Consider the following 12,224-nt stretch of genomic DNA (forward strand, 5'->3'; position numbering starts at 1 on the left):
TATATGGTCATACTACAATTTCAGTAAGATCAGCTTTTGTACACTGACTACTGTATCTCTTATCTATAGCAACTGGCGTTAGATTCACGAATGTTTGGGGCCGTGTTGGGATAATTTGCATGTACATAATGTATTCGATAATACACAAGCGTTATTTATGAATTTATTTATATAATATTGGACGTCAATTCCTTCAATGGATATAGATGAGTTATGAAAACATAACATTAATGTTAGAAGGACAATCTCATACGCCACCTAATTCATGAGTCGTTAGTTTGTTTTTTTATGTGGGGTTTACAAAGCCTTACTTGTTCAGGCAACTAATACAGTAGAAATCTTTCTGTCTTCATTAGACGTTGTATGGACTATTTCTTAAAACTTTTGGAAAAACATTAATAAAAACAGTTTTATCTCGCTTATTTATAGTAAAGCTGTGAAGATAATTTATACCTTTGTATTCACTTGCTGTAATTTTTTTTATAATACATTTTTTAAAACAAAAAGAATAACTAACAATGGAAAGCAAGTGAATTTAATTCAAAAGGATTGCGGTAAAGTGAAAGCTTTGAAAAGCTTTCAAAAGCAAGCCTTCAAATACCTCGGATCGCACAATGGCTTTGCGAGACATAGAGATATAGTGCCATTCAAACGTTATTAGGGGAGAGTGGGGGAATTGCGGACGCGGGGTAAATACGGACTAGCAAGTATCTACTCATTCCCTCCTCCCCGCGGCAGCCCGGTGCTGTCATCTGTTTCTTTCCGCCATTTTAGTGCCACGCAAAAACTTACGACAGCCGGCTACGCACAGTTTGAAAGGTAAGTAAAATTAAAAAAAAAAGTGTAAATTGATCTAATTTTTAGTGTTTTTTAATTCGAGGGACAAGTCTGTATACTAAGTGATGGTAAAAAGTGATATTTTCTATGGATAGCTTTGTCAATGGAGTTTGAATCGCCAATGTTTGTTTATATGGAACGTTTTAAAAAACTACAAATTTCTCTCTTTGATTTAAAATACCCATTTGGGTTAATTGCGGACAAGCCTTGCGGGGTAAATACGGACGTCCGCAATTACCCCTAATTCAATATACTATTATGAAATTAATCAATAACTGCTCATTTTTAGATGCCTCGGAAATATATAAGAAAAAAAAGAACAATCATACACCATCGAATCATTACAAAAAGCTGTGCAAGAAATAAAAGACCAGAAGATAAATTTTCGTCAGGCGGAAGAAAAATATGGTATTCCTAGAGCTACTTGTATAAAGGTCCCTACTCTACAAATTCATCGTAGCAAATGGGCAGTAAACAAAAAGCATTCCATTATTTTTACCAGTACACCGGAAAAAAAGAATCTAGAAGCTAAGGATCAAAAGAAATTAGACAAGAAAAGAAAAGCTCAAGAAAAAGAAAATAAAACTACATCTAATAAGCTAAAAAAGTCAAAACTTTCTACAAGAAAAGGATCAAAGGGTGTAAGAAATCTGAATAATTTTGAAAATGAAGGAAATGTTGATTACTTTTGCATTTATTGTCAGGAAAAGTACAGTGATCCACCCGCCGAAGACTGGATTATGTGTTCAAAGTGTAACAAGTGGGCTCATGAGACCTGCACTACAGGAATTTCTTCTAAAGGCTTTACTTGTGATTTTTGTCTATGATGTGGACCTAGTCCGTAAATACCCCATGCTGCCCGTAATTAACTCAGGGTCAGTCCGAATTTACCCCGAGCGATACGGGTAATTACGGACAGACAAGGTTTTGTTTTTGCCAAAAATATTCTATTTGTTGATCGATCTCCTTTAATAAGTATAATTGTTTTTGTAGATGTATAACTAAAGATTAATAATTAATAAAGACCAACTGATTATTACTGATAGTAAGAATGTAGTTCGTTATTTCCCTTCAGCGTCCGCAATTCCCCCACTCTCCCCTACAGCTCGTGGTTAGCTGTGAAAATATGTCTACGTAGATAAATCCCAAGTGGGTCTACAAAAAAGTGTGCCAAGTGCCCCTAAACTGTTGATTTTGTTTTGTGCAATGTGTCGTACGTAATTTCGAGCCACTATAAAGTTTGAATCTTGTAATACCTGTCTGCAAACTAAGTATCTGTAAAGCCGAGCACCAGTTGAATAGGCTTCTGTTTTTGAACAAACAATTGAACTATTAATAAGTCTCGGAGAGTCAGAGTACATTAGTTGTTACATACGCGAGTGTAGATATTTTGCACTTATACATAGTGTCAATTATTCTGTTTTTCGTCTCAATTCTTTGAAGATTTAAAAGATATGATAAAATAAACCACGATTATCTTACTATTTACTAATCTTACTAATATTATAAATGCATTCGCATTTCGTTTGGATGGATGGAAGTTTGTTTGAAGGTATCTCCGGAACGACTGAACAGATCTTGATGAAATTTGGCATAGATGTAGAGCATAATCCGGAAGAACACATAGGCTACTAACATATTTTTTTAATTCTGCGCGGACGGAGCCGCGGGCGACAGCTAGTAAGTAAATATATTGAAAAGACAAAGTGCCTTTACAGAGTTGAGTAGGCGTTATTTGTTCTTTAATTATGTTTTTAATTTACTTTGCCGTCTGACTCTATTTAGTAGGTAATTTGAATTTTAATTAAGTCTCTTTATTACAAACGCGCTTAATAATGTGTCGTGTGTTATAAAGTCTGTCGTGAAAATTACTCAAATGTAAATATACAATACTAGCTGTCGCCCACGACTCCGTCCGCGCGGAATTAAAAAAAATACGTAATAAGTAGCCTATGTGTTCTTCCACACTATGTTCTACATCTGTGCCATATTTCATCAAGATCTGTTTAGCCGTTCCGGATATACCTTCAAACAAACACACATCCATCTAAACATTCGCATTTATAATATTAGTAAGATTAGTATAGAATACATCAAAGTATTTTACGTCTTTATACATATTTGTTAGATTTTGAACAGTTTAATACTTGTTAACAAATGATTAGTGTTTAGCCTTGACTACACAAGTTTTCCTAAAACGTAGTGTTTGTTTTGTTTCCTAATTTCAAATGTAAAAAAAAATTAATTAATATAATACTAATATCAATCTTTTTAGATTTCCTAGGTGTTCTAACAGCTTTATACAACATTGTAACATTCCAAATTGAGTTACAATTTTTGTATGAAAAAACATAACTAAAGCAATGTCTTGAATTTAAGAAAACATCCGATCTTCTTTTTACCTTAGTGCTGTCAAGCGTCAAACCTAAGATTGTCTGGTTTGATTTTTTTTCCTTTTTAAATTCGACGTCATCTTTTTGTACGTTTATTTTGCGTTCAGCGAAGCGCGAAAGGAAAATTGCGATATGAAAATTCAGCATGACGGGAAAATCTTTGACTAAGTTCTTACGAGTTGTTCGATCTTTAAAAAATATTTGCTTATTTATACGTAAATACGACCTTTACTTAGTATTGATGTTTTCACATTTTGTATGGTCATGTAACTTACTCAAATTCTACTTACATACATACATACATACATACAATTCATTCTAGGTTTGAAGCGTCTCTAATAAATTTTTGAAAAGATGACAACAATTACAGTTTAGCCTACGTAATTGTTGAAAGCAAAAATGTCCCTAATTTTCGCAACAAATTTTGAAGCTATATTCAAAATCTACTAGTCTTCTAGTTATTTAAAAAAAAAAAATGGGACCCATCGGCAAGCACTTCCTTTCGATTAAAATAATTTTTATCAAAATCGGACCACCAGGGGCGGAGATTCGCGGTAACACACATAAAAAAAAAAAATCAGTCGAATTGATAACCTCCTTCTTTTTGAAGTCGGCTAAAAAATGGTTCGTCGTCCAAACTCTTGATATCAAGTTATTGCAAACATTTTACACCAAGATTTCATCTTATAAAGGGACTTTACCTTGATTTTACATTGAATATAAACAATTATTTACTACAGTTACGATAGTTAGTTCAAGAGCGATGGCATGCTCATTTCCTATTGTGTTATGACGTCACACATTTGTCCACCGTATGGAAATGTACCAAAGAACGATATATTGTTCTTATATTGACTCCACAAAGCACTAAATTGTTGAATAAATAGTTTGCCCGCTAATAAGAGAGCCGCGAAACCGTCTGACTGTATGAAAATATGAGTTTTGTAAATAAAACGTGGGCGAATTTTATATTTTACATGTAAATATAGGAATTTAATAACACCAAACTAAAATGGAAGTTTATTTTGACTGAATAATTTAAGTAAGTACGTAATATATTAAAAAAAAGTTGATTTAATTTATCTTATTATGATTAAAATTAGATGTGTGGTCGCAAACAAAATCCCAACTTTCTTTATCACGCCAAAAATATGACTTCGAAAATTTCAAAACGTAAGTCTCTAGTACCTGTGTCAAAACTTACATGTTATCTTCGCCTATATGATTTTAAAGCACGAATATTGCACGTTAATTTGTACTACCTTTGAATAAGTTACAATGTTGTTACGCTACTCAAATATTGAATTAAACAATTGAGATCTTTGTTGTGTAATTTATTATCAAAATTTACTTAACTTTATTATTTGATTGACTTAACCTTATACATATTTAGAATAAGTTTTCTACGAGTGCAATAACGCCTGGTTATGCGCTTGTAGTAAGCAATCTGTGTTGCTATCTCGATATATTGCTTATTGATTTATGGCAGGCGTTTTATTGCTTACATATAAGCCATTACAATAACAACCGTATATTGTCTTAGAATAAACAATTGCATTCCTTTCTCCAATTATTAATAATTTCTAATTAAAAATAAACCTATTAAACACGTGTTTTAACAATAAATTAAAAACGTTGCTGCACTTAAATAATAATTTTGTTCGTAGAAATGGTTATTGCTTTCGTTAAATTTCATTATAAATTAGCCAGTAAATTCTTAATATAAAAGAGGCATAGTCACCATATGGTAACGGATGTGGGTCCCTCCGGAGCGCACACCCTCGTTCAGCTGGATAGAGCTGATACTTCCAGCGTCGTCATCCATAAAACCGGTTTTCTTGTAGCGCGCCATCTGTGAAAAATAATATTATTAAAACTTCAAAGTGGCAAATCCTTCTAAAGCTAGTTTTGTGTGATATTAGAATATTAGTCGTCTTATTTGTTACCTTAGTTTTAAAAGTTTTACCAAGAACCAAGTGCTTCTGTGTTTAAATGTCATATATTTAAACTCAGAAGAAGTTAAACTCAGTACTGTTTGACAACATAACATCGAAACACTGACTGAGTTACTCGTAGTAACGTAATTATTAAATTGTACTGAATAATAACAATAAATTGTTCAGTAAAATGTTAATGAAGAACTTCCGCTGAACGAAACGAAGCGAGTAAACATTGTTTATTCCGGTTTATTAATCTTCATTCAAAATAAAAAATTTGAAATATGACAACTTAATGTTAGGATAAAAAGTCGAATTGCAAACCAGTAGGACTAGCACGTATCTGTGACAATCGCCTTCATATTGTCATTGTCACTTTTATCAAAACTAGCTGTAGCCCGCTACTCCGTCCGCGCGGTTTAAAAAAAAATAAGTAGCCTATGTGTTCTTCCAAAATATGTTCTATATCTGTGCCAAATTTCATCCAGATCCGTTCACCCGTTCTGGAGATAATGGTGTTAGTTACACTATTTATAATTCAAGATCGGTCTAACTGATTTAGCTGAAAATTGATGGAGAGGTAGCTTAGAACTAGAAGACGGATATAGGAACTTTTTTTATATTGTGTGCATTTTTTTTATTCCGCGCGGACGGAGTCGCGGGTAAAAGCTAGTTTATAATATTAATAATATTAGTATGAGATTATTTGTTTAATTTACGCCAGATATTGCGTTGCACAAATTTTAATTCAAATTTTATTGATAACGATACGATGGCAATTATCACAAATATGAAAGCTCGACACAGTATCATTTACATTTGAAGTACTAATAAAAAGCTAAAATTTTATAAGAACGCGAAAGCCTTTACATTTTCCAATGTTGGTTTGAACCGCGGACACTGTTCTAAATAATTGATATCTTTGGATTTTTACTATTAAGATATTCGTTATTTAAAAGCTTAAAATGAATACTAGAAAACAACGTTCTCTCAAAGCAATTTAAAGTTGAAATTGCGCTTCGATAGCTGGATAGAACAATATCCGTAAAAACTAATCCCGCGTTATGGCGGACAATTCATTTCCTGTATGGGAAATAATTGAAGTATGGTGACAGGAATGTGTGGTACTTGTATTGCTTTTTAACTGTGATAAAAACATAGAACATAGTATTTATGTTTTAAAAGTGTTTCTATATAATATTGTGATTTACAAAAAAAAATAGTAACATATATAGCCTATGTCAACAGGGGATAGTGCAGCTTTCCAACAGTGAAAGAATTTTCAAATCCGTAGAGAAGTTTCGGTGTCTATTCAATGCAAAGGAACAATTAAATTTTCCCCGTTTATAATATTATCTATCTATATATATAAAAGAAAGTCGTGTTAGTTACACCATTTATAACTCAAGAACGACTGAATCGATTTGACTGAAAATTGGTGGGCAGGTAGCTTAGAACCAGGAAACGGACTTAGGATAATTTTTACCCCGTTTTCTATTTTTTATTCCGCGTGGACGGAGTCGCGGGTAAAAGCTAGTATTATATAAAAGAAAGTCGTGTTAGTTACACTATTTATAACTCAAAATCGGTCGAACTGATTTAGATGAAAATTGATGGGGAGGTAGCTTAGAACCAGGAAACGGACATAGGATAATTTTTATCCCGTTTTCTATTTTTTTCCGCGCGGACGGAGTCGCGGGTAAAAGCTAGTTATATAAAACAAATATGAATTTGTAAGAGGTTTCGAAGCATAAATTGACCTACCTAGGAGACCTAGGAGAATTATACTTTTATAGTTTACTCCAACTCAAAAACTATTGTTTGTAAACAAACAAAAATAACACCAACACACTTTTTCATATTTCCATCGTTAATTTAAATAAATGCAAATCAAAAAGTACTTATTTAAAGTTAATAATTTTTTTTTAAAGTACAATATTTTGTTTCAGTTTATTGAGAAAAGTCAAAATAGAACCTTTGTACCTTTAATCTATGACAACTTGACGATAAAATTAATAAAAGCAAAGTATTTGATGGCTATTGAGATAAGATTGTACATTTATATCAAAAACTTTTAACAACAAGATTGATAAATCTTACTATCTTACTAATCTTAGGTAGGTACTAATATTATAAATGCAAATGTTTGGATGGATGGATGGATGGATGGGTGTTTGTTTAAAAGTATCTCCGGAACGGCTCAACAGATCTTGATGAAATTTGGCATAGATGTAGAACATGTAGTCTAGAACTCTTAGAAGAACACATAAGCTAATAATTTTTTTTTATTCCGCGCGGACGGAGTCGCGAGCGACAGGTAGTAATTACATAAAATTATGTAAGCACAATATACAACACACAATATCATTTAACAATTAAATAAATAAAATATAGCTGGCATGGACGTGATACATTCGTCAGGTTCTCTATTACTTATTAAAAAGATTTAAAAGATAATGTTTGTAATGCATAAAGCTCTGAAATAAATGAACCCATTTTATTTTCCCATAAAAAGGATATATCTGTGCGTTTTTATGAAAAAAAAGAATTGACCTTTCCATTGCTTTTTTTTCGTTTTCTTTAAAGCGCAGTTTAAATAGTCGTTACACCCCGCATATGTTCGGTGATATTTATTATTAGTTACCCGTATGCTGAGACTCTCCGCATATTCGCTCCGACTAATGAATTGATTACTTTAGAATTCATTATAATTCATTGAAAAAAAAAGATTCAAACCTTTTGTCAACGGTGCTCAAATTATTTTAAAATACATTAAAACTCGAATTTCTTTTTAAAAGGTCAATTGTGATAAGAACAGTATCCTTTCTTTATGTCACCTTAACAAAGTAGAAAAATTAAGCCAGCGCCTGGCTTAGTACATCTAATGATAGACACGTACGCAACGCAAACAAGAACTGCGCATGCGTAATAAAATAAAACTCCAATATCGATAGCAGACGATATTACGGAGGAAACGATCCGTATTTAACAAGTCTGACATTAAGACAAACTGAAAGGGATATTTAGATTTTTCTGTTCTTATTTTTAATTAATGATATCTGTCTATCTTCTATGTTTAAATATAAATCAATATATCGACGCTGGAAAGCATAAACGCTGTAACCCTTGAAGTCGCGAATATGTTTTTCACACGTTAATAATTTCAACCATTATCAAACGATAATGATTTCATTATAAGTTAGCACAAACTACACAACATTGCTAAATACCGCATGCTTGTAGGCGTATCAGCTCACGAGTTATCATTTTTTGGCTCTCCTGTAAAGTTCATACTTTCGGGGTTACAGCGTTTACACTTTCCAGCGTCGATGTCGTTGTATTTGTTCTTTATTCGTTCTTAAAACACCGAGAACGAAGGCTTGTAGCGAAATCTAAAATAAACCGAAGAATTGAGAGCTTTAACATTTCGAAAGTTACAATAAATAAAGGTTACAAATTAATACTTCTATTGCATTAGGACAGGGGTTGCGAACCTTAACGCATCAACGTGCCATTTGTCTAAAAAATGTTTAATGAAGACATAGGTACTCTTCAGACTGCACTAGCGGGTGCGGCGGCGGGCGCGGGCGCTCGAGTCTTGGCGTCTGCGTATTCACAGTGGCGATCGAGCTACGAGTGTCATTGCACATGTGATAGGTCGTTCTCAAACTTTGCTACGTATTTAGAAGACATGGATGAAGATTTGTTTTATTAATGGAAAATTCATATTTGAAATGGAAATTTCAATATATGAAGTTTGGCACACACGATTTAAATAAAGGAAGAGAAAAGTTTGGAGAATTTTATGTATTATACGCTGATTTACGGACGTATCCCGATAAATTCTTTGAATACACGAGACGACGCTTCGGCGGGTGAATCAAAATGGTTTAGAACCACACGCGTAGTCGCCTAACAGACGCTATATCACTGTGAACGATACGGGCGGACGGAGCCATTAGAAACTCCCGCACCACCCGCGCCCGCGCCCGCCTCATGAAGACGCGCAGCTCGCGCGAGCACTGTGAACGCAAATGGCGTCTGCATACATTTTGAATTACACGCGCCCGCGCTAGCACCCGCGCCCGCCGGCACTCTGAAAGTGTGCATAGACGTGCCATCAAATAATTTTAAATTTTTTATTATTATTATGTACATACTGTAGCGTACATTCTATAGCTGACAGTATTACCTGCTTTACACTTTTTTCATAAGTCCATAGTGAATCTTGTGATCATTGACGTGTCCGAAAATGGCACATGTGCCATTGATTCACCATCCCTGCGCTAGGATATTTAAATTATTTTCATCATTTAGAATCTAATAAGGGAAATGAGTTCTTAGTGGATTTATCTACTGAGGCAGTAAAAACAATTCAACTTAATCATAACTCTATCTGCAAAGTATACAGATACGATTAAACCTATGTTAGCTTTTAGCCTAAAACACTTTAAATACATATTTGCCAAAACTGATCAGTTAGATACAGGTACTTGTTTGCTGTTTATATTGGTACAGTTTCTTGAGGCCCGCATGGGTTGGGTTAATGTGAACCCATTATAGATTATCCCATTGGATAAAGAAGCGATAAAGAAATCCATTCAAATAGGCTTATCTTTAGTACTTATTTGAAAAGTATCTGTTAATAAGAGAAATAGATCACGGGTTTTCGTCTGACACGATTTGTGTAAATTTCGGTTATGTTGAATGTAGAATACTATAATAACGCAGTTTGATGCTTTTCGTTCGCTTGTTAAAAATATTAATAAAAATTTATTTAGTGTAGGTAAACAACAATGAGAAATAAATGGTTGCTAAACATTTCCTTCACCAACCGGGTAAAAATCAATCAGGAACACGGGCAGGGGTAAGTCAAGGACACGCGACGCCCAATCCCTGGGGCTGCCACCTCTGGAAACACTCAACCGAAACTTATAGACAAAATACACATCGCGCTATAAAAACACCTTTTTAGCCGACTTCAAAAAGAAGGCTATCAATTCGACTGTATTTTTTTTTTCATAACTTTATTAAATTAGCTACCCTTATTTACAATACCAATTTTCTTTTCCACGCAATTTTCACTGAATAACTGAAAAAGTGTGTTATATAATGGCTGTCATATAGAATTTGATGTGCATCTGTTTTGTTAATTTAGGCGTTGAATAAAAACGATATATAGATATCTGTAGCAGAATACAAAAAAAAAAACAAGTTGACTGATGGTCGTCTTTAAGCATCGAGTGTTTGTTCTTTTTTTTTGAAGTTGGCAACCCTACCTCTTGAACGTAGCAACAGGTAAATTATAACAAAACAATTACCTAACAATAATAAGAAAAGTTCAGTCGATAAAATACTAAGTTCCTTATAGTCAAGGTTCGATTTAAATTGTAAATTTACTAAGAAAAAATGTGCTATTTCTGTCTCCCCTAAATGGGTTTAAAGACGGGGTGTATAAATGTAGGTAACCATTTAAAAGAAAGAAGCTTTAAATCTAACTTTCGGTTTCTACTGTCTAAAATCCTTCAAAAAAAGATTGCTATTTGCACGTTTGACGAATGTCAACGAAACTCTTGCATTTTAGAAAAGACGTGGTTTTTCCAACCAGCGCAATTTTCCAAGATGCCACCAATCCCGTAAAGTGATTGGTTTTTTATTTTATTTTTAAAATTATTAACTATCAAACCATTAACAGCTACTTTAGTAAAAGCAATTTTAACTCCTTTGCATTTATAAACCACCGAACAGATTTTGATGAAACTAAATGTTCTCAAGGTGACAATGAAAATTCGAAAAAAATACTCACTTTTAACTGATTTTAATTTATATCTTCGTTTATTTACACTTTAACGTCGCCTACCGAATTCGTTCTTTACAAATTGCGTATACATAGTTTGATTTCAAATACGTAAAAAGGACAAGGTAAACCCATGCCCTTGGTTAACGGGAGTGCGTTATCAACTAATTCTGATGGAAAAGCACTTAATATGTCAGATAAGAGCTAAAATGCGAAATCTTATTAGAGTCAGTAATAAACGTCCTTTATCTGTCGTATATATATATATATATATAAAATACTTGGGAGCATCAAAAATACATATTAAAAATTACAAAACGTATCGTACATGGATGTAAAAATGTTTTTTACACATATAAATTTAATGAAATAGAAAAATATTCGTTTACGAATGTTTATAAGGAGCAAGGAAGGAATTGTGTAATTTCTAAGCCCGTACACAAAAAAGATAATATAGAAAAAATTAAGAGTATAGTAATGACTGTAATAAAATTAACAAACTGCAAAAAATCAAACACTATTTTCTAAACTCATGTCTGTACAAATATTTCATTTCTATTTTTACAACAAAGCCTCAAATATGCTGGATAATATCGCATACATAAATAATACGTTACCGTAATTCCAGGCTTCAGATGTAACGATGGCATGGATGTGCAGAATTTTAAAAGAACCAAATACACTTAGTATCACTTCACATTGATTTTTCTATAAAATTTACTGTCATTAAGTATTATTATTATTCCCGTGCAATAAACGGGCGCGAAAAATCGGTACACCCCGACGTATGGCCCGATTGAATGTTTTGATCGGGACTCGACTTGGGTCGTTTTGCTGCTGTTCGCAAATGTAATGATCGATTGCGTGAATTTATTATAACGCCATCTAGCGGTGCGCAATGGAAATAATAATTAACCTTCATTTTCCCAGTAATTCCGGTAAAATAACAATAACAACTACATATTCCATTTTCATCAAAATTTGATTCAAAATAGTGATTGTTTTATTGGCAAAATGTTTAAATTTTATTGTCATAATTTCAACATTTTTTAACAGAAGATTTCTTTGTTTAATTAAGGCTGCAATTTCACTTTTATTATTTTCGTGGATTATGAATATTTCATGCAGCTTATAAATACATATTTTTGTAATTATATCTGTTTCTTGGTTGTAGTCGTTTTTAAAAATTTGGATTAAAAAATCAAAACTTTGGAACTTGGAAACTCCACGCCATCTAGGTGAATTCGTAGAAACTATTAC

At 33.0% G+C, this 12,224-nt stretch overlaps 1 protein-coding gene across 1 annotated transcript in view; it reads right to left on the reverse strand.

The window, feature by feature from the left end:
- Positions 1-11,768, reverse strand: part of LOC106719932 (endothelin-converting enzyme homolog) — a 33,172-nt gene extending 21,404 nt beyond the window's left edge. The window contains exons 1-2 of the mRNA XM_045683854.1: positions 11,582-11,768; positions 4,972-5,082 (exon numbers count right to left, since the gene is read on the reverse strand). Of these exons, the coding sequence (XP_045539810.1) occupies positions 4,972-5,082; positions 11,582-11,614 (144 nt within the window). The 5' untranslated portion in view covers positions 11,615-11,768. The remainder of the gene's footprint in view (positions 1-4,971; positions 5,083-11,581) is intronic.
- Between the last annotated feature and the right edge of the window lie 456 nt (positions 11,769-12,224).

Source organism: Papilio machaon, chromosome 23 (genome assembly GCF_912999745.1).
Source record: "Papilio machaon chromosome 23, ilPapMach1.1, whole genome shotgun sequence".
Classification (NCBI taxonomy): domain Eukaryota; kingdom Metazoa; phylum Arthropoda; class Insecta; order Lepidoptera; family Papilionidae; genus Papilio; species Papilio machaon.